The sequence below is a fragment of the Adiantum capillus-veneris genome, chromosome 23, assembly GCF_014529385.1.
Source record: "Adiantum capillus-veneris isolate H3 chromosome 23, ASM1452938v2, whole genome shotgun sequence".
NCBI lineage: Eukaryota > Viridiplantae > Streptophyta > Polypodiopsida > Polypodiales > Pteridaceae > Adiantum > Adiantum capillus-veneris.
This window is the reverse complement of record NC_140953.1, coordinates 17,893,606-17,918,911: the sequence shown is the minus strand read 5'-3', so window position 1 is coordinate 17,918,911 and position 25,306 is coordinate 17,893,606. Positions and strand designations below refer to the sequence as shown.

General features: G+C 47.6%; 1 protein-coding gene across 4 annotated transcripts in view; it reads right to left on the bottom strand.

Moving 5' to 3' along the window:
• LOC147427470 (SAND family protein) overlaps positions 1 to 25,306 on the bottom strand; it is a 114,863-nt gene that overhangs the window by 44,667 nt on the left and 44,890 nt on the right. For all 4 annotated transcript variants that reach the window (XM_086496668.1, XM_086496667.1, XM_086496669.1 and 1 more), the window contains 8 exons: positions 11,850 to 11,929; positions 11,701 to 11,772; positions 11,576 to 11,615; positions 11,390 to 11,491; positions 11,173 to 11,294; positions 10,954 to 11,086; positions 3,337 to 3,428; positions 3,119 to 3,200 (listed from right to left, as the gene is read on the bottom strand). In XM_086496668.1, coding sequence (XP_086352794.1) covers positions 3,119 to 3,200; positions 3,337 to 3,428; positions 10,954 to 11,086; positions 11,173 to 11,294; positions 11,390 to 11,491; positions 11,576 to 11,615; positions 11,701 to 11,772; positions 11,850 to 11,929 — 723 coding nt within the window. The remainder of the gene's footprint in view (positions 1 to 3,118; positions 3,201 to 3,336; positions 3,429 to 10,953; positions 11,087 to 11,172; positions 11,295 to 11,389; positions 11,492 to 11,575; positions 11,616 to 11,700; positions 11,773 to 11,849; positions 11,930 to 25,306) is intronic.

Genomic DNA, 25,306 nt, shown 5'->3' with positions numbered 1-25,306 from the left:
ACGCCTCCGTGCACGGCGAGCCTTAGGAGAGATCACAGAGAGAGAGGCCAGACGGCATATGAAGACGCTGACACGCCAAAAGCGGCGAGCATTCGAAGAGGCACAGGAGCTTGAGCTATACCGCCTACTCATGAGCATGGATAGCGCGACGGCATGGCGCACCCTGCACGAGCCACGTCCGACTATAGCTATTGAGGATCCACAGATATGGCATGATTATGCAGAGCGACTTTATGAGGTGCCAGGGCAGCCTCCTATCCCACAGCCACACGAGCCACGCCCCACGTGCTCCTCCTTCTTTACAGCAGAGATGGTAGAGAGGGCCATACGCCGCATGCAGCACAGACGATCAGCTGATCATACTGGATTACAGAGTGAGCACATCATTTATGCGGCCTCCACTATAGCCCCGTTGATTGCACATGTCTTCAACCGGGCTATAGGGGAGGGCTTCCCAGAGGAGTGGACACAGCACACCATAGTGCTTTCTCCACCACTGATCACATCTTCGTTTTGGGCTGCCTCATTGATGGGGCAAAGGCGCGGAAGAAGAGGCTTTACTGCTGCTTTGTGGATTTCCGCAAGGCCTTTGACACAGTCCCACGCGAGAGACTCTTCCAGCGCCTTCACAGCATTGGGGTACCAACAGAGATGATTTGGGCCATATATGCTCTCTACGAGAGGGTGACGGGTCGAGTTCGTTGCCCAGGCGGTTTTTCAGAGACCATTGCTAGCACCATTGGTGTTAAGCAAGGATGCCCACTCTCCCCGACACTCTTTGGGCTCTACATCGACGAGATCTCCGACTACATACTGCGAGCAGGAGGAGAGGGGAGCGACTTGGCAGGTACTCCGGTCCACATCATGTTATATGCTGATGATATTGTGTTGATTTCAGAGTCACCCGAGGGCTTGCAACGCCATCTTGAGGCCTTGGACGAATTCAGCACACACAGGGGGTTGACTGTGAACCTTGGCAAAACCAAGGTTATGATCTTTCACACATCCAGTGCAGTGAGGAGCGCTGCCACCTTCACAGCAGCAGGAGGACAGGTTGATGTAGTCACCTCCTATGTCTACCTTGGCATCACATTCACCAGCCTACCAGGACCCTTCACTATGAGGCAAGCTGCTGCTGACAGGCTCACCCGAGGATATGCAGCTCTGACCATGCTAGAGCGGAGATGCCACCAGGCACACTTTCAGGAGCCCCGCACGAAGGGGTGGCTTTTCGACACCTTAGTCACCCCGGCCTTGATGTACTCGACGGCAGTATGGGCACCAGGATTGACAGCTGACCAGTGGACACAGCTTGAGAGGCCACAGGTATGTATGATCTCACGCTTGCTCCGCAGCAAGAAGACAGTGCCACATGACATTATTAGAGCCGAGCTCGCCACACCACCTATGGTTGTAGAGGCACTATTCCAGACAGTCTGCTTCATCCAGAGGATGAGAGAGCTACCTCCTGACAGACTTACTCGTAGAGCATTTGAGGCAGCTATACAGCTATCAGAGAGTGGGCATGAGAGAGCATGGTACTCACAGGTCAGAGCATGGTTTGAGGGACACGGTCTTGACATGGAGAGCCTACCACCATTCCAATACGACCCCCACTCACCATATGTTCACCTCTCTCGCAGTGAGAGGAACTTGGTGTTGAGACAGGATCTGTGGCAGCTATACACTAGGAGAGTCTGGGAGTCACCTGGCTTGGGGTCGAGGATGTCAGATTACAGAGACCAGTTTCTCACCATATTGTCTGGGGGGTTCATACAGAGACCACGCTACATGGACACATATATGCCACATAGCTCACGGGTGGCGATTGGTCAGCTGAGAGTGGCTTCACACAGGTTAGAGATTGAGATCGGGAGACATACTGGTGTTCCCAGGGAGGAGCGAGTCTGCAGAGCCTGCACAGAGGAGGTGGAGAGTGAGGAGCACTTTGTATGTAGATGCAGAGCATACACTGAGATCAGAGGCAGGTATGAGGCCTTATTCAGAGGACAGCCCACTCTCCGAGAGATCATGGACTCTCGAGATCAGAGACAGCTCGGACGTTTCTTACTAGAGATATAGAGCCATCGGGACACACTACTACAGCCACACACAGCTACACAGACAGAGGGGAGACAGTCGCAGCTCACAGACTTCTTCCAGAGGATTGCCGCCCCTCCCTCATCAGACACTCAGAGGGGAGTGACACTCCCACAGGCGGAGGTGAGCCGAGCTAGACGACGACCACGAGTCACAGGCTACAGGGGCGCGAGCTCCCACCACCGACAGATCGAGGAGATCCGAGCCCGAGAGTGCCGTGCCACTGAGGAGCGAGTGGCTCAGATGAGGGCCGACCCGACAGCTTTCATCCGGGTAGCCTTGGCACCAGACCCGCCCATGTACCACATCTTACATCCCCCCATTAGTATAGGATGGAGCTAGATAGCTTGATGCATTCTCATGATTGTACTCCCTTGAGCATATAGACATGCATATACCCCTAGAGATAGAGCTCCATCCCTCCTCAAATACTCCACTACCTACATTCAGTTCAGTTTTTTTATCAGTTTTGTTTCATTTGTCTTTCCGATAGACGGATGACATACACACCATGTACATTTGATTTGTCTCATAGGCCGATTTCGGCCTGACATAGACGTTAAAAATCTTTCTTTCTTCTTTCTTTCTTCTTTCTTTCTTTCTTTTTCTCTCTCTCTCTCTCTCTCTCTCTCTCTCTCTCTCTCTCTCTCTCTCTCTCTCTCTCTCTCTCTCTCTCTCTCTCTCTCTCTCTCTCTCTCTCTCTCTCTCTCTCTCTCTCTCTCTCTCTCTCTCTCTCTCTCTCTCTCTCTCTCTCTCTCTCTCTCTCTCTCTCTCTCTCTCTCTCTCTCTCTCTCTCTCACACACACACACACACATATCATTCTTCCTCGTCTTGGGAAGGAGAAAGAGTGGGAAGAAAAAGGTGGGTGCATCAGTGTGTGTTTTGGGGTGTGAGTGTGTCAGTGTATGCTTTTCTCTTTTTTTCCTTTCAGGTGGTGGTGGTGGGGAGGGAGGGGGGGAAGGAAGGTACCAAAGAATTATCAAAATTGTTTCAAAGTCGCAGAAACCAAGATCTTACATCAAGATAGCGAACATAAGCATATACAAACACCGTTGAGTTGTATTTAGGCAAGCAAACCGGGGAGAATGATTCGGTAGTCCTACACAAAAATGATTCACAAGTCAGACATGTGAGAAGACAAAAACATAATAACCATGCCATTAAAATGTATTGTGCCAATGTGTGGATACACTTGCATGTACATAACAGTATATAGCAGAAACCACTCCTCTCACCGAAAAGATTCTGAAGAAGACACAAAATTTGAAAGCAAGAAAATATCATCCGGGTGCAAAGAAGCTTTTTGAGCTCCAACAAGGCTGATAACCTGCATATATTGCTGGTTTGAGAATCAAAGGTAACTTGCGTACTGAAAAGAGTGATCTTCTGACTGCAATTAGCACACGAACATGTTTTACTCGTCATTAAACTTCCTTCACTTATTTTCTGACTGCAATTAGCAATTAGCCCATGACACACAACTGCTCAGTCATTGAGCTTCCAAGTGCAATTCATTAAAGTTACAAAAAACATGCACATCAACCAAATATCTATCTATGACTAAGCTTTTTCTTTTCTTATAGAAGAAACAAGTAAATAATGTGTACTATCCCCAGTAGCCTAGTAGCTGTTTCCCACCTACCTCCTGATCAAAAGCTTTAGCTTTTTGGGAAGAAACAAATGGAAAATAAGAATGGGTTACATGCATGCATGCGGCGAACATGTGCTCGTGTGGGGGTGTGCACACACAAGAGCAAAAGTGTGCACGTGTGTGTGGGGTAAGTATCCTATATAGCATGATCAATGCAATTGCAGTCAGCTCTATCCAAGGGTATGTAGTATGTCTACATCTAGGACCGTAGTACGGAGACGCATAGTATGTTACTATGCCTACATTTATGAAGACGAGAGAGAGAGAGAGAGAGAGAGAGAGAGAGAGAGAGAGAGAGATGAAATGAAATGATATATTAACGTCTTCAAAAGGCCAAAATGACCTATGAGACCAAGCCAAAATGACCTATGAGAGAGAATCTGCAGCACGCTGAATTCTCTGTTTTCTGCCCCAAAAATGCACCAAATCACTTGTACAATGATCCCCTCGCTTCCCCGAAGCTTTTGGGGGTATTAGGGATTGATTAGGGCCAAAACCCTAAACCTGCAAAAATACACAGCAGGCTGTAATTTACTGTTTCACGCTCCATTTCGCATGCCGGTCGCATCCGTAGAAAGCCCTCGTACTCCTGCACCTGTAGGGTTACTTGTCCTTTGAATCGGACGAGATTTCTTGCGTGAAATCTCTCGGAGTTCACATGTACCTACGGGGGATTAGCATTTAGCTAATCTAGTACCAGAGGGTGTTGCCTCGGCATACGCACATGAACCCACACAGCTGTACATACAAATGGAAAGCCCTTGAGCTGGGCATTACGATTCTGTATTCTAAGGGGCAGAGAGATACACGAGAGCGGAATTATTGTGCTACATACGACAAGGGAGAAGGCAAGCTTTCCATTAAAGATGTAATCACCTGCACCCACTTCGCTTGTGAAGCAAAAATCAGCCTCCACTCTCAAATCGGGCGCCCCCTCTTCATGCAAACCTGGAAAATTGACTCATCAGAACCCCTATCATTTTGCAACCCAAACTTGGCCATCAGTGTTTCTCTACATCGACACTAGTGATTTGCATCAGAACCCTTGGCGCTAACAGATCCTCACCGCAACGGCACAATTAGCCTACCATATTTGCAGATCTTGGCCCATATCATTAGCGATTCCAGATTTCAATCTTAGCTTCACAATACCATCGCAGATCCAAGTCAACATCCTTAGCGTTTTCAGTTTTCAGCCTGTAGCCTCGCAGATCCAAGCATCCACCGCGAGATCCCATCAACATCTCGACATCCAGGACCATCGTATCAGCATTTGTGCAATCTAAAGCAAATACTTCTCTAGCAATAGAGAAGGCAACCCTTGAAGGGGGGCTTGGGACCCCATCTGGCGTTAGTCTTCTCTCTCTCTCCTTCACTCACAGAACCTTCACTCACAATATCATTCTCTCCTCTCTCTAGTTTTGCACATCTCTCACCTTGAAGCAAAAGGAACCCTCTCACGAAGTAAAAAGAAACCTTGAGTACGCACTAAACACTCACCATGAATCACTTCCACTGCATCTTACATTGGTGTCACGGCTCTTTGGTAGTGGTCGGAATCATCACTCACGAAAAGAACTTAAAGAACCTCTTTGAGATTTATTTTCTCAAAAGAACCTTCTTGCCATTGCCTAGGATTTATTAGCCACTCCACCCTTAGTCCATCACGCATCGGGCGCACTCCCGTCTTCATCGCTCTATCTTAAGGGCCGTTAAGCCATAAAAGAACCACAAAAAAAATTTGCTTGTTTGAGACTACATGTAACTCAAGACTACTTGGGGATGTCAATCTCTCTAATCTGTATCTTTTAAGAGTGGCAAGCAACCCAAAAAAGAAGGGCTTGTCCAGCCTCCCCCCGTTCCTCTTTTCCACTAATCGAGAGCAGACCTTGCACATTACGGCAAGTCAATCGATGTGAGGTGGAAAAAAGAAACCTTGGTGTGAGTGCAAGGCCACCAAGGGGTGCACCTGTAGGAAGGAGTTAAGCTTGGATAAGAGAAAAGCCTTCTTAGACACAGATTGAAAGCAATACCAAGTACCCAAAAACCCCCAAGTACCCAAGAACCTCGAAGTACCCAAGTACCCCTAGTACACCAAGTATCAAGTACCCCAGGTTCCGAAGTACCCCAAGTACTCACTACATGGTCATCACCCGAAGCGGAACGGATACTTTGCATGAAGGTGATGAGTCTGAAGTTGGAAAAGATATCCCTACACGAGGAGGACCATTGAATCCTCCTTCGTCCCGATCTATGCTATTAATTGCACCGAATTCTATGGAGGCTTTGGTAAAATCCATGATGGAAAGGATGCTACAACAAGAGGCTCAACGAGCCAGACCCTTCACGTGCTCTCCTCAAAGAGCGATCTAACGAGGGAGGCCGTCGAGACATCGCGTAGACCAAATAGAGACGACAACGACTCCAACAACGCAGCCATTGAAAAGTTGACTTTCAGTGACTATGATAGTAAGATAGATGCATCTCTGATTTATTCTTAATTGCATCGATTTAACGCTTACTTTGCTACTAACAAGAAAAACAGTAACAATAAAGTTTTGACAGCTGCCATGTATGTGTCAGGTGATGCCATTAATTGGATCAAGCCCGGCAAGGGGCACAATTGGATGAGCACCTTGCGTGTGCCAAGGATGGCATCCCATTGTCTTATAGTTGGGCCTACTTCTAGGTTGAGAGAGGAATGGCAAGATCTCAAGCAAAATGAGACTCCAATTATGCCTTTTTCTAACCGTGTTTTGCAGATTGGTATCCAATTGTGTAAGTTGGACGAGAAGCATTGTTACAAAGTGATGACGTGGCATGACCTGAAGGACACACTCCGGATAGAAAGAGGTCAAAGATCCACTAAAAGATGCAAAAGAAGTTGTGTCAATTTGTAGAACCAAGCAGAGAAGCCAAAAAAAAGGAAGGACGCCCAAATTTATAAGTTGTACGAACTTATGGGGTCTTGTCCAATACGGCCAAAAGGAACAAAGGATGTGTAGAAGTCTGATGACGTGGTTGCCATATGACGCTACTAACATGGTTGCCCTACGGACCCCCACAATTTTACGCTACTAACGTGGTAACTGTATGAAATTTCGCAATTTACGTTGGTTCCGCAGATGCTTTTTAGACTTGCAGCTTTTCATGTAGACTGCTTTTGGAAGGCCCAGGGCCTATAGATAAAGTGTCAGGGCCTCAGTCTTGGGCAGATAAGCTTGGGAGCACTGCTGAGACGAGGACCCTTAGACATTGTACTTCATGAAGCATTAAAAATAAAGAAATACCGAAAGGGGCGCCACCCTTTGGGGCCAATCTCGCTGGGCATCGAACTTCGCCATGTCGTGTCGTCTCTCTCTCTCTCTCAGTTTTGTTCAGTTCTTTCAGTTTTATCACGTGTATTATGGTAGATTCTCGACTTGGAGTGTCCAAATCTGTTAAGAGTGGTATTAAAGCTTAGTCGATTCTTCTTCTACGAAGGATTCGATCCCTTTACTCTGGGCGCTACGATAAGGCAGAAGAGGCAGAAGAAGCAACAGTATCCGCAGCAGGCCTCTTCTCGGCAGTACCGAAGCAGTACGAACGTTTTGGATCTCAGCAGTACCAGCGTTTTTGCATCAGATCCTCAACCTTCTCAGCCTTCAACATTGCCAGCAGATTCCGGTCGCAGCAATAGCATCAGCGTTTTCAGTTTTCAGCCAGCATCTACTTCAGCGATTTCAGTTTTCAGCCTCTTCATATCCACCGGCAATAGCGGATCAGCCATAGCCTCGTCTGTCACGTGACACATCCAACCCTATGTGTCCATGGACAAGCTACAGCATGACCATGGGTTCAGTTTGGTCAAGTCAGTCTAGAATAGGAAGTGATCTGGCACTTTTGTGAGTTTGTTCGCAGACCGTGCATGTCCAGACACTTAGATTAGATGCATATCCTCTAATTGCACAAAGCATGACCATCAGATTCCAGTTATATTCCATCAGTAAAATTTATACAATGCATAGACCTATTTTCCCTATTTTTGACATTTTTCACTTATTATTTTTAATTTAGTGACTTTTGTTGGAAAATAGGCAAGGCAATTTTGCTAAGTTTGTGTATAAGCAAACCTAGCGCTAGCACTTTCTAGCAGAAGAGGGAGCAGGAGCACCTTGCTCAACAAGCAACTTCTCAGCAGGACACCCCCAGATGGTCTAGCGTTTTGCATCCCCAGCAACAACCTAGCGTTTTGGATTACATCAGCCTAGCGTTTTGCTTCTCATCGGCATGGCGACAAGACTACAACAGGACGCCTCACGTTTTGCATTGTGAGGCCATCGGCGGCAACAGAGGACCTTTTTCAGCCCTAGCGTTTTTGGTTTGCAGAACAACCCTAGCGTTTTTGCAAATCATCGCGACAAAATCAGCCATAGGACCAACGTTTTCAGTTTTCAGCCTTTAGCACTCCCAAAAGAACCCCCAAACCTCGCAAATCTCACCTTCTTGCAACGGATCCTCGCCACACGGTCAGATTCCGCAAGGTTAACAGATTCAACCCGGAAAACGCAGATTTCGCCACCTGCATTTTCACCGCGTCGTCGTCGCATCGTCGCCATCGACATCGTCCCCGACATAGAGTCAGAATTCAGCAGATAAAGACTTGCAGATTTCAGCCCGTCTCGTCGTCGTCCTCATCGTCGTCAATCGATGTCGACAAGTCCAAGCATTGTAGAGATTTGTGCAATCATAAGTAGACCACTCTCTCCATAGAGAGTGGGGCCTTCGGAGGAGGGTTTTACAACGTCTCTGGTGTCGTATTCTCTTCTCTATCTCTCAGTCTCATGCATTTCCATTGACAGTGTCCATTCACTTAGTTTGTGTCCCTTGCACTCTCTCATTAAGAACGGAAGGCTCTCCCTTCCATAAGTAACAGGAACCTTGAGCAAAGTTCAAACATTCATTCCGCTGTACCTAACATTGGTATCAAAGCATTGGCAGTGTTCTGTATCACTTAAGGAAAGAACCACAAGAACCACAGAATTTGTTTTTGCTTGTTGAGGTCGCACGAACCCAAGTTCGCTTGGGCGTGTCGATTCCTAATCTTGTTTTTGAAGAGTGACAGGAAACCCAAGAAAGAAGGGCTTATCCAGCCTCCCCTTGTGCCTCTTTTCACTCATTGAGAGCAGACCGTGCACTTAGCAGTCGGCCAATCAACGTGAGGTGGGAAAAAGCAACCTTGGTGTGAGCGCAAGACCGCCAAGGGGTGCGCCGTAGAAAAGAGAAGAACTCGAGTGAAGAGATGATCCTTCTCTAACACAGATTGCAAGCGAAGAAGACCCTCAAGAACTCAAGAACCTCAAGACTCCAGAACCTCAAGAACCTCAAGACTCGCAAGAACCCAAGTTCCTTGTGAACTTAAGAACCCGAGACCACAAGAACCACGACTTTAGTGGATGGTCATCACTCGAAGCGAAATGAATACTTCGCTTAGAGGTGATGAGCATGAGAGGGGGGAAGAAGAATTTCCCCCACCAGGAGGTTTTTCCGACCCTTCCCCATCTACGCAAGGATTGCACTAACTCCTATGGAGGCTTTAGACCAAATGTTAATGGAAAGGAAGTTAGAACGCAAAGCACGAACAGCCAAGGGTTCAGTTCAGTCAAATCAATCTAGAATAGGAAGTGATCTGGCACTTTTGTGAGTCTAATCGCAGACCGTGCATGTCCAAACACTTAGATTAGATGCATATCCTCTGGTTGCACACAGCATGACCATTAGATTCCAGTCAAATTCCATCAGTAGCATTTACAATGCATAGACCTATTTTCCCTTTTGACATTTTTCACTTATTATTTTTAAGTCACTCTTGTTGGAAAGTAGGTAAGGCAATTTTGCTAACTTTGTATATAAGAAAACCTAGCGCTAGCACTTTCTGGCAGAAGAGGCAACAGGAGCACCTTGCTCAACAGGCAACTTCTCAGCAGGACACCCCCGGATGGCCTAGCATTTTGCATCCCCAACAACAACCTAGCGTTTTGGACAAGATCAACCTAGCGATTTGCTTCTGCATCGGCTTGGCGACAAGACTACAGCAGGACAGCCTAGCGTTTTGCATTGCAAGGCCACCAGCAGCAGCAGAGGACCTTTTTCAGCCCTAGCATTTTTGGTTTGCAGAACCACCCTAGCGTTTTTGCACATAGTCGCAACAAAATCAGCCATAGGACCAGCGTTTTCAGTTTTCAGCCTTTAGCACTCGCAAAAGAACCCCCGAACCTCGCAGATCTCACCTTCCCGCAGCGGATCCTCGCTGCACGGTCAGATTCCGCAAGGTTTACAGATTTAGCCAAGAAAACGCAGATTTCAGCATCTACATTTTCAGCGCGTCGTCGTGGCATCATCGCCATCGACATCGTCCCTGACGTAGAATCAGAATTCAGTAGATAAAGATTTGCAGATTTCAGCCTTTGGCGTTTTCAAATTTCAGCCCGTCTCGTCGTCGTCCTCATCATCGTCAACATCGTCGGCAAGTCCAAGCATTGTAGAGATTTGTGCAATCATAAGTAGACCACTCTCACCATAGAGAGTGGGGCCTTCGGAGGAGGGTTTTACGTCGTCTCTGGTGTCATATTCTCTTCTCCATCTCTAAGTCTCATGCATTTCCATTCACACTGTCCATTCACTTTGTTTGTGTCCATTGCACTCTCTCATTAAGAACGGAAGGCTCTCCCTTCCATAAGTAAACGGAACCTTGAGCACAGTTCGGAGCACTCATCTTGAGCAAAGTTCAAACATTCATTCCGCTGCACCGAACATTGGTATCAAAGCTTTGGCAATGTTCTGTATTACTCACGGAAAGAACCACAAGAACCACTGAATTTTTATTTGCTTGTTGAGTTAAGAGCCTTTTGAGGTGGGGATGTCAATATTGCACTTCAGTTGTTGGACAATGCATCTCACATTTCTGGGATTTCAAATGTTGACATGATTATGGCTGTAGAGACCATGCTCCTGCTTATTTTAGCCTGTTTTTAGCAATTTGCCTACTCACTTTGATAATTCTCCACAGACAGAATCGATGTTTATTAAAGTTACGTGTAGCACCCTAGTTGCGCTAAGCATATTGCTATAGCCATTCCCCATGATGATACATTTGCTGTTAAGAAATGGTTATGCCTACTGCAACATAAACACGTACAAAGAATTATAACAACAAGACCACCTTTGAGTCAGAAAGCAGAAGAGCAAACAGCAAATCATTGTCCGCAACATCTTGTAGAGCAGCTCCTGCCGCCTGTCGTGCGGTGTGAGAAAGAGGAAGACATGTATATGAACATAAAAAGGAGGCAGGATTCCTGAAAACCCACACCAGAAAGACATACTAATTTATACCACGAAAGAAAAAAATTAACTATTCAGTCAAATAGAAGCTATCGCTCACCAACTAAAAGAATGGATTAGAGATGAGAAAACATTTTCCGTGCCACCAAGTAGCGGCCTTAAGTCAAAATTTGCATTCTTTACAAAACACTTTTCCAAAGATTTTGTTAAGATTAGCAATAGCTGCAAAACATGCAATGAACCCGTTTAGCAACCATAATGTTACTCTCCACATGATTTACGAAGTTGTAAGAATACCCAAGAAAACAGCCACTTACCTGGCCGTGAAGAAGGTCTAACTGACGTCTCAAGGCTCGCAATGGCTCATCCGTTGAGCTTATTGACACCAGATAGACAGGTCCTTTAACCAGAAAAACAACCTATGGATAGCAAGAGTGTAAAAGCTCCTTCAAAAACACAAGGTCCAACGTATTGTACATTAAGTCCTCAAATTGGGGCATCACCTGATGATCACCAGCCCGAACATATTTTATGCTATCTCCACTGTAAGATTTCAGCCATTTATATTGAAATTGTAGAGGTTAACATATAATTCTTTAACTTTTCTTTTAAAGAAATAACAACTAACCCGTTCTCCACAAAAGACATAATGGCTTGTAAAGTTGCTGAAAAGCCAGCAAGCTTATGCTCATCACCATATCTGAGTTACATGCCTCAGTGTTAGTTTGTTTCAGACACCTATAATATCAACATTCAACCCTATAAAAACACCCATACCTTGAATAGATGGGTTTTCCAGCATGACTCAAGATAAAAAAATGTTTTTTATGTCTTCTCCATGCTGCACTACTATCATCCTATACACAAAACAATTTATTAGATGATCCACGCTATCAAAGGTAGGGCTTGCGACTATGAGACTTAGCAAACTATTGTTGAACATGCAAGAACTGCCTCTAAACTCCGTGTCTCCTCTTGTATTTCATTTCTTAATCCTTCTAATAAATAAATTAAAAAATAGCCTTCTCTTGCCTTTTTAAGTTGCCATACCTCCTTAGATGGTGTCAGAGAAAAGCAGGACACTTGAAGAGACACCTCTCACATATTCTCCTATTTCTTGCATGTTGTATCTCAGTTCCCTGAGTCTTGTTTGAAAATCTAGCACTCTTTTTGGGTAATGTCTTTTTTTGAGACCATCTAAAATCATTCCTATGTGTGCCTAGAGGGATTAGGCTAAATTTAGATTCAGATTATAAGAATGAAAGGGAGAAGCCACTCTGCTGCCTCACAGGATCTTCAACATGAATGAAGCCCCTTGATATGACTCAAGTTGGGGATGCAGCAGCAACAGCATCCTCACCCGAAACTTTTTTAAAGTGCGTTTTTTAATTCTCTCCCCCTTTATCCATAGTCTTTGAGAGTCTCTTTCTCGGACAACGCCCGATGCCGGGTATCCTCGGGCATTGATGATGATGATGGTGATTTCCGTCTAACGATTTAGTTTTTCGCTTTACTTCATTTTATTTTCATAGGTCATTTTAGCCTTTTGAAGACGTTTAATATAACATTTCATTTCATCTCTCTCTCTCTCTCTCTCTCTCTCTCTCTCTCTCTCTCTCTCTCTCTCTCTCTCTCTCTCTCTCTCTCTCTCACTCACACACACACACACACACGGATACATACCCACACACACACTACACACATACACGCATACATACACGTACTCCCCTTCTCCCCTCTTCTTCACAATATGAAGAGAGGTAGCTCCGAATACAACTATGTCTTCCCCCATCATCAAGACGCCGAAATCGACAATGAAGACAACCTTCATGCTCACGAACAAGAGGCTTGCACAATTGGAGAAGGACATGAAAGAATGGTGGATGGAGAGAGAGATATGGAGGGAGGAGAAAGCCACCTTCATCAAGCTATGGAACGAAGAAAAAGAGGACATGAGAGCGGAAATCCAAAACCTCAAAGAGGAGAAGCAGAGAAGGGCACGGGAGAACGAGAAGGAGAGGGAGAGATGGAGGAAAGAGCAAGAAGAGATGAAGGCACAAATCGACCTCCTTCATGCTTCCATCACATCCCTCACCCCCGAGGAAGGAGAGATTAAAGAGGAGGCTAAGGAAGCCCTCAAGGAGGAGATCACCAAAGCCCTCACCGCAAGCATTGAGGACAAATTAGAAGCCACCAAAGAAGGATGGGTCGAAGTGGTCAAAAAGAATATCAAGAAGGTAGCAAGAGAGGAAGCCCAAAAAGATGAGGTACTCATCGTACACACAACCATCGAGGAGGAGAAAATGCGACAAGCTCGCCGTCTCAATGTGCGAGTGACCGGCATCAAAGAAGAAGAAGGGTCCACACCCGAGAGCGATGGGAAAGCCTTATGCAAGAAAGTGGGATACAAGGAAGAAGAGATCCCTTTCTCCAAAGTTTGGAGAGCCGGTAAAGATCCAAAGAAGAGAGCTCTCATCCTCCAATTCGCCTCCGAGGAGTCTCGAACTTCTTTCCTCCGAAAGAGGGTCATCTTGAGAGGGCTAGAAGGCCCCCCGATTTATCTTGATGATGACCTCACAAAGATGCAACAAGATCACCGCCGCACGTGCATGCCTAGAGTCCACCAGGCCCGCAAAGAAGGGAAGAAGGCAGTATATCGAGATGGTAGGGTTATCATTGATGGCAAGACCATCGCATAGGGACTCGCGGCCTGTGGGACACACGAGGAGATTCATGTCACGGTTTGGAATTGCAATGGAGACCTATGGACACACCCAGAGAGACTTGAGGAGGTGATGAGAGGTCGAGACATCATTCTACTTACAGAGACACACGAGAGCCCAGAGAGAGGGTTACCACGGATACATGGTTTCCAATGGGAGTCTCTACATCGGGGATGTATGCGCCAGCACACCACTCGCGGTTCAGGAGGAGTGGCTATACTCTTTAGACAGGGGCTTCACAGCAAACTACAGATTGTTGCCCGGGACCCACAGGCCCGATACATGTGGATTCGCCTCGAGCTCTCACGAGACAGGATCGTCTACATTGCCCTTTGCTACTTTGCTCCCACAGGCTCCAGATTCGCCCCTATTGAGCAGGAGTCACCGTACGCATGCCTCACGGAGGACATTATGGAGTACTCCACACTGGGTGAAGTCTTCCTTATGGGAGACTTCAATGCTCGTACGCGCAGTGAGCAGTGTGAAACATATGACCACGAGGACCCAGAGGCACTACACACTCTAGATGAGGAGGCTACTATGAGAGATACAGCAGACAGAGCTCCAGTCACAGCCTACGGACGACACCTACTTCGACTTGGCTCCCAGCACCGTCTCGTTATTTATAACGGGATGGCCCAGTGGCCCACCTCAGGGGGCCTGACTTGTATGCCACATGGAGTTACAGAGGGAGGGGGGAGTACAGTCGACTATATTCTGGGACCCAGGGAGGCTACACACCTTATCACATCCTTCACCATTCCACCCATACCCATCGGAGCCGACCACACATACCTCTCTTTCTCCATCACCGGAGATACCATCCCACATAGCTCCACAGCACACACTCCACACACCACCATCCATTTCACACATGAGCTAGCCTCTCTTTACTCAGCCGAGGTCGAGCATTGCCTATGCCTCCTCCACCCATCCACACCACTCTCAGTTCTCACATCACATATCTCTTCCGTTCTCCACACTTCAGCTATTAGCTCTTTTCCACACACCACTCACACAGGACGCACTCCCCCCCCCGGGACTATGCCTCAGAACCGCTGGTATGATGATGAGTGCAGAGAGTTATACCGACGCCTCCGTTCACGGCGAGCCTTAGGAGAGATCACAGAGAGAGAGGCAAGACGAGATATGAAGACGCTGACACGCCAAAAGCGGCGAGCATTCGAAGAGGCACAGGAGCTTGAGCTATACCGCCTATTCATGAGCATAGATAGCGCGACGGCATGGCGCACCCTGCGCGAGCCACGTCCGACCACAGCTATTGAGGATCCACAGATATGGCATGATTATGCAGAGCGCCTCTATGAGGTGCGAGGGCAGCCTCCTATCCCACAGCCACATGAGCCACGCCCCACGTGCTCCTCCTTCTTTACAGCAGAGATGGTAGAGAGGGCCATACGCCGCATGCAGCACAGACGATCAGCTGACCACACTGGATTACAGAGTGAGCACATCATTTATGCGGCCTCCACTATAGCCCCGTTGATTGCACATGTCTTCAACCGGGCTATAGGGGAGGGCTTCCCAGAGGAGTGGACACAGCACACCATAGTGCCTATCCACAAATCTGGCGACACCCTGGACCCAGGGAACTACAGGACTATCATGATTGGCCACACGATGGCCAAGCTATATGGAGCAGTACTTGAGGCACAGCTTAGCTGCTACGCAGAGACCGAGGGTTTACGAGCTCCAGGCCAGGCAGGTTTCAGACGAGCTTTCTCCACCACTGACCACATCTTCGTTCTGCGCTGCCTCATTGATGGGGCAAAGGCGCGGAAGAAGAGGCTTTACTGCTGCTTTGTGGATTTCCGCAAGGCCTTTGACACAGTCCCACGCGAAAGACTCTTCCAGCGCCTTCACAGCATTGGGGTACCGACAGAGATGATTTGGGCCATATATACTCTCTACGAGAGGGTGACGGGTCGAGTTCGTTGACCAGGCGGCTTTTCAGAGACCATTGCTAGCACCATTGGTGTTAAGCAAGGATGCCCACTCTCCTCGACACTCTTTGGGCTCTACATCGACGAGATCTCCGACTACATACTACGAGCAGGGGGAGAGGGGAGCGACTTGGCAGGTACTCCGGTCCACATCATGTTATATGCTGATGATATTGTGTTGATTTCAAAGTCACCCGAGGGCTTGCAACGCCATCTTGAGGCCTTGGACGATTTCAGCACACACAAGGGGTTGACTGTGAACCTTGGCAAAACCAAGGTCATGATCTTTCACACATCCAGTGCAGTGAGGAGCGCTGCCACCTTCACAGCAGCAGGAGGACAGGTTGATGTAGTCACCTCCTATGTCTATCTTGGCATCACATTCACCAGCCTACCAGGACCCTTCACTATGAGGCAGGCTGCTGCTGACAGGCTCACCCGAGGATATGCAGCTCTGACCATGCTAGAGCGGAGATGCCACCAGGCACACTTTCAGGAGCCCCGCACGAAGGGCTGGCTTTTTGACACCTTAGTCACCCCGGCCCTGATGTACTCGGCGGCAGTATGGGCACCAGGATTGACAGATGACCAGTGGACACAGCTTGAGAGACCACAGGTATGTATGATCTCACGCTTGCTCCGCAGCAAGAAGACAGTGCCACATGACATTATTAGAGCCGAGCTCGCCACACCACCTATGGTTGTAGAGGCATTATTCCAGACAGTCTGCTTCATCCAGAGGATGAGAGAGCTACCTCCTGACAGACTCACTCGTAGAGCATTTGAGGCAGCTATATAGCTATCAGAGAGTGGGCATGCAAGAGCTTGGTACTCACAGGTCAGAGCATGGTTTGAGGGACACGGTCTTGACATGGAGAGCCTACCACCATTCCAGTACGACCCCCACTCACCATCTGTTCACCTCTCTCGTAGTGAGAGAAACTTGGTATTGAGACAGGATCTGTGGCAGCTATACACTAGGAGAGTCTGGGAGTCACCTGGCTTGGGGACGAGGATGTCAGATTACAGAGACCAGTTTCTCACCATATTGTCTGGGGGGTTCATACAGAGACCACGCTATATGGACACATATATGCCACATAGCTCACGGGTGGCGATTGGTCAGCTGAGAGTGGCTTCACACAGGTTAGAGATTGAGATCGGGAGACATACTGGTGTTCCCAGGGAGGAGCGAGTCTGCAGAGCCTGCACAGAGGAGGTGGAGAGTGAGGAGCACTTTGTATGTAGATGCAGAGCATACACTGAGATCAGAGGCAGGTATGAGGCCTTATTCAGAGGACAGCCCACTCTCCGAGAGATCATGGACTCTCGAGATCAGAGACAGCTCGGACATTTCTTACTAGAGATACAGAGCCATCGGGACACACTTCTACAGCCACGCACAGCTACACAGACAGAGGGGAGACAGTCGCAGCTCACAGACTTCTTTCAGAGGATTGCCACCCCTACCTCACCAGATACTCAGAGAGGAGTGACACTCCCACAGGCGGAGGTGAACCGAGCTAGACGACGACCACGAGTCACAGGCTACAGGGGCGTGAGCTCCCACCACCGACAGATCGAGGAGATCCGAGCCCGGGAGCGCCGTGCCACTGAGGAGCGAGTAGCTCAGATGAGGGCCGACCCGACAGCTTTCATCCGGGTAGCCTTGGCACCAGCCCCGCCCATGTACCACATCTTACATCCCCCCATTTGTAGAGGATGGAGCTAGAGAGCTTGATGCATTCTCATGATTGTACTACCTTGAGCATATAGACATGCATATACCCCTAGAGATAGAGCCCCATCCCTCCTCAGATACTCCATTACCTACATTCAGTTCAGTTTTGTATCAGTTTTGTTTCATTTGTCTTTCCGATAGACGGATGACATACACGCCATGTACATTTGATTTGTCTCATAGGCCGATTTCGGCCTGACATAGACGTTAAAAATCTTTCTTTCTTTCTTTCTTTCTTTCTCTCTTTTTGTGGCTAGGCTATATGCATCAATTCTTGAGCATGAGTTAAGTGGATGGGCAGAGAGAGAGGGCATACGGGCAGCAAGACAGGTAGGGTTCAGGAGAGTTTTCTCCACTCTTGACCTCGTGGCACTGTATCAAAGGCTTTGCGGAAATCCACAAAGCTACAATATATCCTCCTGCCATGGTGTCTACCCTCCTCAATAATGGCTCTAAGTGTCAAAATCTAGTGAAGCAGGGTTGTCCCCTATCTCCGACTCTCTTTGGGATACATACAGAGGGTGATAGAGGTGCTCAGCTTGCAAGGACATGGATTCCGTTGGTATTATATATTGATTGTGCTGATCTCCGATTCTCCAGAAGGGATGCAGCGTCATTTGGATGCACTGCATGTATTTGCATGGGAAACTAGATTGTCTGTGAACCTTGGTAAGACCAAGGTAATGGTGTTCAACACCACGACACAGTGGGTGAGGAGGTCCGCCCCCACTTTTACATATGGTCGAGAGACTTTGGAGTATGCAGATACATACACTTATCTTAGGGCGGTTTCAGTGGTCCAGTATTTTCCCTGAGGCGTGCAGCAGATACGCGATTGACCAAAGCCTATGCAGCATTGGGGAGACTTGAGAGGATATGTTCGCAGGTTCAGTTCCAAGAACCTCGGACAAAGCTTTGGCTCTTTGACACTTTGGTCACTTCGGCCATGTTGTACGCAGTGGAGATATGGGGCCCCTCAGTTGATCATCATAGCAGAGTTGGCAGTACTTATGGATGGAGATGTATGGAGAAGCCCTTGGTGTCTATGATTTCTCGGATGATTAGGGCCAAGGCCTCAGTACCACTCGGCCATGTTGTACGCAGTGGAGATATGGGGCCCCTCAGTTGATCATCATAGCAGAGTTGGCAGTACTTATGGATGGAGATGTATGGAGAAGCCCTTGGTGTCTATGATTTCTCGGATGATTAGGGCCAAGGCCTCAGTACCACATGACATTGTTAGGGCGGAGCTTGCTACTCCTCCATTGGTAGTGGAGGCACTCACTCGATCAGTTTCATTTATGCATAGCACTTGGGCTCTCCCTAAAGACAGATATGCTCGATTAGCACTAGAGTCTTCCCGACAGCTGGCATTGCAGGGAGATAGATCATGTTGATATGCAGAGATGGCATCTTGGTTTCAGTTACATGGCTTTAGTATGGACCGGCTACCCCCATTTCAGTACTCTTCGGATGCATCCTCCATCCCCCTCACTAGGGTAGAGATTACCAGGCTCATCAGACAGGACTTGATTCAATTTAATACAAAGAGGACATCGATACAACCTACACATGAGCTAGGTACGTAGATGACTTTCTATAGAGAGCATCTTCTCCAACTCACGGAGGATGGTTTTGTGATCAAACCAAGATACATGGATACTCATCTATCCCACGGGATACGATGTGCTATTGGTCAGATACGCACATCCTCACCATGTCACAAGACGGGACATCCTCACCATGTCACAAGACGGGCACCACGCGCCAATAGAAAAGAACAGACTGAGCAGACTTTTAACACTTCAATAACAACTGAACTGAAAGAGAGAGACAACACGCGACACGAAGTGGTGGAATTCCACCCCAGAGAGTATTGGCCCCAAACCTTGGCGCCCCTTTCGATATTTCTTTATATTGCATTAACACAATACAAGCCAGTACTCCAGACTCTGCACCTTCTCCAAGAAGCATGCCAGAGAATGAGCCCTAACCTCATATTTAAAGGCCCTTGGCCTGAAAAGCAGTTATAGTAAAAAGCCTTTAAAATTCAAAAGCTTTTGGTCCAAAAGCAATGCCAAAAAGCTGTCAGCGCAATTTACGAAAATCCGTACAACAGTCAGCGCAAAACGCGGAAATCCGTACAGCCTGCCAAGTCATCATGTCAACCCAATTTCCGGAATTTTCGTACAGCTACCACGTCATCAGATTTGTGTGAGTGTGTATGTGAGCCCTGCTTTATTTTAATCCCTTTATGTCACTGGGGCCCCATCGGACGGGGTCCCCATAAGTTGGTAGGACTTCTTCTTCTGCTACTTGTTCTTCTTAGGGTTTAAACCCCTCGGCCAGCATCTGTAAGTTGGCTCCATTCTTCAGGGCTTTGACACGTTAGCAGTTTGTTACATCTCCCCTCTTGAAAGAGAGTAATCGTCCACGATTCCAGCATATCTGCGAAAGAACTCCAGTTAGCTCAAAACTTTCGGAGGGTCATTCCGAGGGACAATCAGTTTGCTCTTTTTGTTAAGGAGTTAGCTTCTCCTTTCGGCTCTTTTGATCAAGGAGTTAGCTTCTCCTTTCGTCCAGATCGGAACTCTTGATATTCCGGCGTAGTAAAATTAGCCATCACACCTAGACTGTACTAATCTTCCACGAGTGTCTTGATGCCCTTGGCCCTTAGTCAAGACACTCGTGGAGTTTTCAGCAGTCAGTACCCGCAGTAGAACCCCCGAACCTCGCAGATCTCACCTTCCCGTAGCAGATCCTCGCCGCACTGTCAAAGCCCGCGGAGTTTGCAGATTCAGCCCAGAAAACGCAGATTTCAGCATCTGCGTTTTCAGCGCGTCGTCGTTGCATCGTTGTCATCACCGTGGTCATCGACATAGAGTCAGAAATACAACAGATACAAGATTTGCAGATTTCAGCCATTAGCGTTTTCAGATTTCAGCCGTCTCGTCGTCGTCCTCATCATTGTCGACATCGTCGGCAAGTCCAAGCATTGTAGAGATTTGTGCAATCATAAGTAGACCGCTCTCGCCATAGAGAGTGGAGCCCTTGGAGGAGGGTTTGACAACATTCTAGTGTCGTATTCTTCTCTCTCTGTCTCTCAGTCTCATGCACCTTCATTCACAGTGTTCTCCACTTTGTTTGTGTCCATTGCACTCTCTCACTAAAGGAACCGAAGGCTCTCCCTTCCGTAAGTAAAAGGAACCCTTGAGCACAGTTTGGAGCACTCATCTTGAGCAAAGTTCAACATTCATTCCGCTGCACCTTACAGCAGTAGCCGAACACAGCATGGTCCATCAGCTCTTGGACAAACAGTGTTTTTTTGGCGGCGATGGTAGTCCCAAGATAGCATTCACACTGGACCTCCAAGGGCATCTGATCGTGAAGAGACATCTACTAGGAGATGTCAAGAAACTTCAAGTTATAATCTGCTAGGGTTTCCATGGCAAGCATTTCACGATACCACACTCTACCAGAAGTTTCACTTCGAAGGAAGATGTCAAAAACCATATAACTTCGGGCAAAAAAAATTTCTTAAAAGCTTGCCAAGTCCTTGGAAGTGTGCGGCTTGGTATCTATAGACATCTGCATGCTACTGTCTCTCAAAAAAACAACAGCTCGAAACAAATCTTGGATCCTTCTCTTGCAAGTGATCTTAACGGCTTATGCCCTGTAAGACATGAGCGGTGAAGACGGGAGCGCGCCCGATGCACGATGAAGTAAGGGTGGGAATGGCTAATAAGTCCGGGTTGGAGGGCGAAGATACCTCAATTAAAAATTCATCTCTGTCTGCTCTTTTGTAGGACCGGTATGCTTTCAGAAAAGCACATGCCTGATGCTCTGATACCATTGTCACAAGACGGGCACCACGTGCAAATAGAAAAGAGCAGACTGAGCAGACTTTTAACACTTCAATAACAACTGAACTGAAAGAGAGAGGCGACACGCGACACGGAGTGGTGGAATTCCACCCTAGAGAGTATTGGCCCCAAACCTTGGCACCCCTTTCAATATTTCTTTATATTGCATCAACACAGTACAAGCCGGTACTCCAGACTCTGCACCTTCTCCAAGAAGCATGCTAGAGAATGAGCCCTAACCTCATATTTAAAGGCCCTTGGCCTGAAAAGCAGTTACAGTAAAAAGCCTTTTAAACTCAAAAGCTTCTAGTCCAAAAGCAATGCCAAAAAGCTGCCAGTGCAATTTACGAAAATCCGTACAGCAGTCAGCGCAAAACGCGGAAATCCGTACAGCCTGCCAAGTCATCATGTCAGCGCAATTTCCGGATTTTCCATACAGTTGCAACGTCATCAGATTTGCGTGAGTGTGTTTGTGAGTCCTGCTTTATTTTAATCCCTTTATGTCACTAGGGCCCCATCGGACGGGGTCCCCAAGTGTTGAAGCTTTAATGGAAAGCTTGCCTTCTCCCTTGCACTATGTAGCGTGATGGTTCTGCTCTCGCGCACCTCTCTCCCCTTTTGAATACCGAAACGTGATGCCCCGCTTGAGTGCTTTTCATTTGTATGTACAGTTATGTGGGTTCATACGCGATTGCCGAGGCAAGAGCCTCTTGCACAGGTACTGGATCAGCTAGTTGCTAAACCCTCACATCAAGTATAGGTGAATTCAGAGCGATTTCACGCGAGAAATCTCGTCCGATTCAAAGGGCAAGTAGCCCTACAAGTGCGGGAGCTTGAGAACTTGCTACGGTTGCCACCCTCGCGAAACAGAGCCCAAAACAGGGTTTCGGCCCTAAACGGTCCCTAATATCCCCAGAAGATCCAGGGACGCGAGGAGACCACTATGCGGGTGATCTGGCGCATTTTCAGGGTAGAAAACAGAGAATTCAGCGTGCTCCAGATTCTCGCCAGGTTTTGTATAGTGTCCATATGCACCGGGAAAGTCACTTAATGCGTGGGGATACTGTCTGTGAAGCGTCCTAGTATAGTTATGCTGCCGAAATCGAACTAGAACAAGTCATTTTCAGCCTGGATTATACGGGACAGCTTGTAGGAAATCGCAGGTTTTATGTAACAAACTTGGACACCCCAAGTCTAGATTCTGACGCGACACAACAGAGATTCACTTCAAAACAATTCACAATTCAAGAGTCGACACGGCCCAGCGTAGTGCCGTGCCAAGAGAGATTGGCCCCAAAGACTGGCGTCCCTTTCAGTATTTTTTTTATATTAATCTTTGCGCAAAGTACAAATCCCAAGGGTGCTCGCTCTCAGACCCTACGTCTAGATGCGCTAAGAAGTGAGACCCTCGGGATTTATTTATTGTTTCTAGGGATGCCAAAAGCAGACCCCCAAAAGCATGTAAACTCAAAAGCGTCGTGATCCAAAAGCTGCAAATAATGGCAAGCAGCACCAAAAACAAAAATTCCGTACGAATCTGCCACGTCAGCAGTCAACGCGTTTGCGGCCATCCGTACAGTAGTCAGTGCAAGTCGCAGTCGTCCATACAACAGCCACGTCGACAGGTCCTCCGCTTTATTTAATGCATAGGTGTCCCTTTCGCCCCTCAGCAATTGTCCATAAGTTGGAAGCAACTTCTTGAAAGAATTGAATTCACCCTCGATTACGCCTGCAAAACAGACAATGTCACGAGGACGTGGCAGCTGTTAACTATGTCACGAGGACGTGATAACTGCTAACTTTAGTTGTTGGTTTCTTTCCGATGGGTTTTGTTTTATTTTTGAGACCCTCTTTTTGAAGTAGCAAACGGTCGGACATTGTATGGCCAATGTGAACGGTAGTTTCACCCGCAGACGGGAAGTGGCCAGCACTGGAATTCGTATAGTGAGAGGATGTCTAGGCTCAGAGCAAGATCATATAGGTCCCCCCGTCGCACTTAGCAAGTTGGTGGATACTAGGAAGTGAACTCAATAAAGGTATAAAGTCAAGGTGGAACTACCAACTGAAAGTATCCGATAGTTGGGCCACATTGCACTTTTGGATGGGTCCCAATGAGGATAGATGGTCAGAAGGCCATTGGGAGCCCAACGGAATCATTTCCTAAAATTTAGGGAACTACTATTTTGGGCCGTGAAATGTGTTCGAACTTCGCGTCATTACCTCCGGTATGACTAGGGAAACATTTTACAACTCTGTCGCAAGTCAACTGAGCCACCAGTCAGGAGATTTTTAGGCAACAAACCCGAAACGGAAAAATGCTTGTAAATGCGCCAAGTGGCAGAATTTCGTGAACTTGCCTCATGCAGAAGAAGTGGCGCTGAAATTTAAGAGAGGGGAGGCTTTATTATGCACTTTGTCACAGGTTAAGAGCTATGGAGTGCTTTCTTTCCCTCCCATGTACAGTGTGGTGCCAGGAGTGATGCCCTGCACACTACACACTGCTCTCTCTCTCCCCTATGTGCAGTTATGTGATGCCCCACATGAGGGCTCTTCATTTGACTGATGTACAGCTGTGTGGATTCATGCTTTTGTGCTGAGGCAAGAGCCTCCTTGAGCAGGAACAGGGGTAGCTAGCTGCTACTCCAAAGCAGGTACCGGTGAGGGTCATAACCTCACCGTACAGGTGCAAATCCAGCGCTGTGTATGCGCAGAAAATTGACTGTTTTTAAGCCATACGAACGCCGGAACCTTTGGGAATCGTGCCCCATTGGCAGAGAATAGTTCGGGGATTGTTTAGGGCTGGAAACAGGGCAAAAACCAGTAAATACAGCGACCTGAATTTACTGTTTTTGGGCAGGAATCAGAGGGTTTACGCCAGTGCAAGTGAATTCTAGCAGGGAAATTTGTGTCGCACAAGTTTTGGGGCTGTTATGCTGCCGAAATTTGGCCAAATCAAGTAGTATCTAGCAGGATACAGGTAAAGGATTCCCAGGGCTCTACTTTGTAATTTACCCTATTAAAGAAAAAAGAAATACCGAAAGGGGCGCCAATCTTGGGGCCTATAGGTTGTCGGTGTCTGCTCGGGGCATTCTAGCTTCCGAGCCGTGTGTGTATTCAAGTGTTAATTCCCGTCGCAGGTTTCCTTTGCATGTTCACTCTATGTGTGTCTAAAGTAAAGAATTTCGGATGAAAGCCAACGCCTACCGCCCCACGGGCCGGTTTCATGGTTCCGTTGCCGGGATATCAATCACTTTTTCCTCAAAGAGTGAGCCTCGGTTGTTTTCGGTAAAGACAGAGTGCAACAACGCTGGATTACACTATGGCCGACAAAGGGAACTCTTCGAAGGACAGGCAGGAGATTCCTATGGTCTTCAAGATTGGCGAGAGCTCACGGCCACGTCAGACTGTACCTCCTGTTAACGTGAATGTCCCTCGAGTAGTACAGGGCTTTATGACTGGGCAACTTGAGGATGATGCGTTCAAGACTCAGTTAGTTGCCGCGGTGAATGTCTTTTCGCAGCTGGTCGAGAATCCGAGGTTTATGGAGTTCTTGCAAGCGCCACCAGTGCAACAGTAAAATAGGCAACCTACGCCGCGTACGAAGCTTGTTGAGTCTCAAGCCCACGTACTTCATGCGGCTCAGGAGGATAGGGAACACTCGCATGTTGCGGAGTCAGGGGCTCCAAAACAGGTTCCTCCCGTGCTTGAACAGGTGGCTAGAACGCCTATTCCACAAATTATACCAGTTCAGCCCGCCACCTTTCAGAGCCAGCATGCTGTCTTGAATGGACAGGGAACTGGATAGCAGGCTATGCACCCAGTTTTTCCACCACCCACAGTACAGCCTGGGTATTTCGGGGGTGGATCAGTGTTCCAAAGTATGGCTGGTTATGCGCCTGGAAGTCAGCCGTACATGCCAAGAACAGTGTTTGGGGGTATGCAA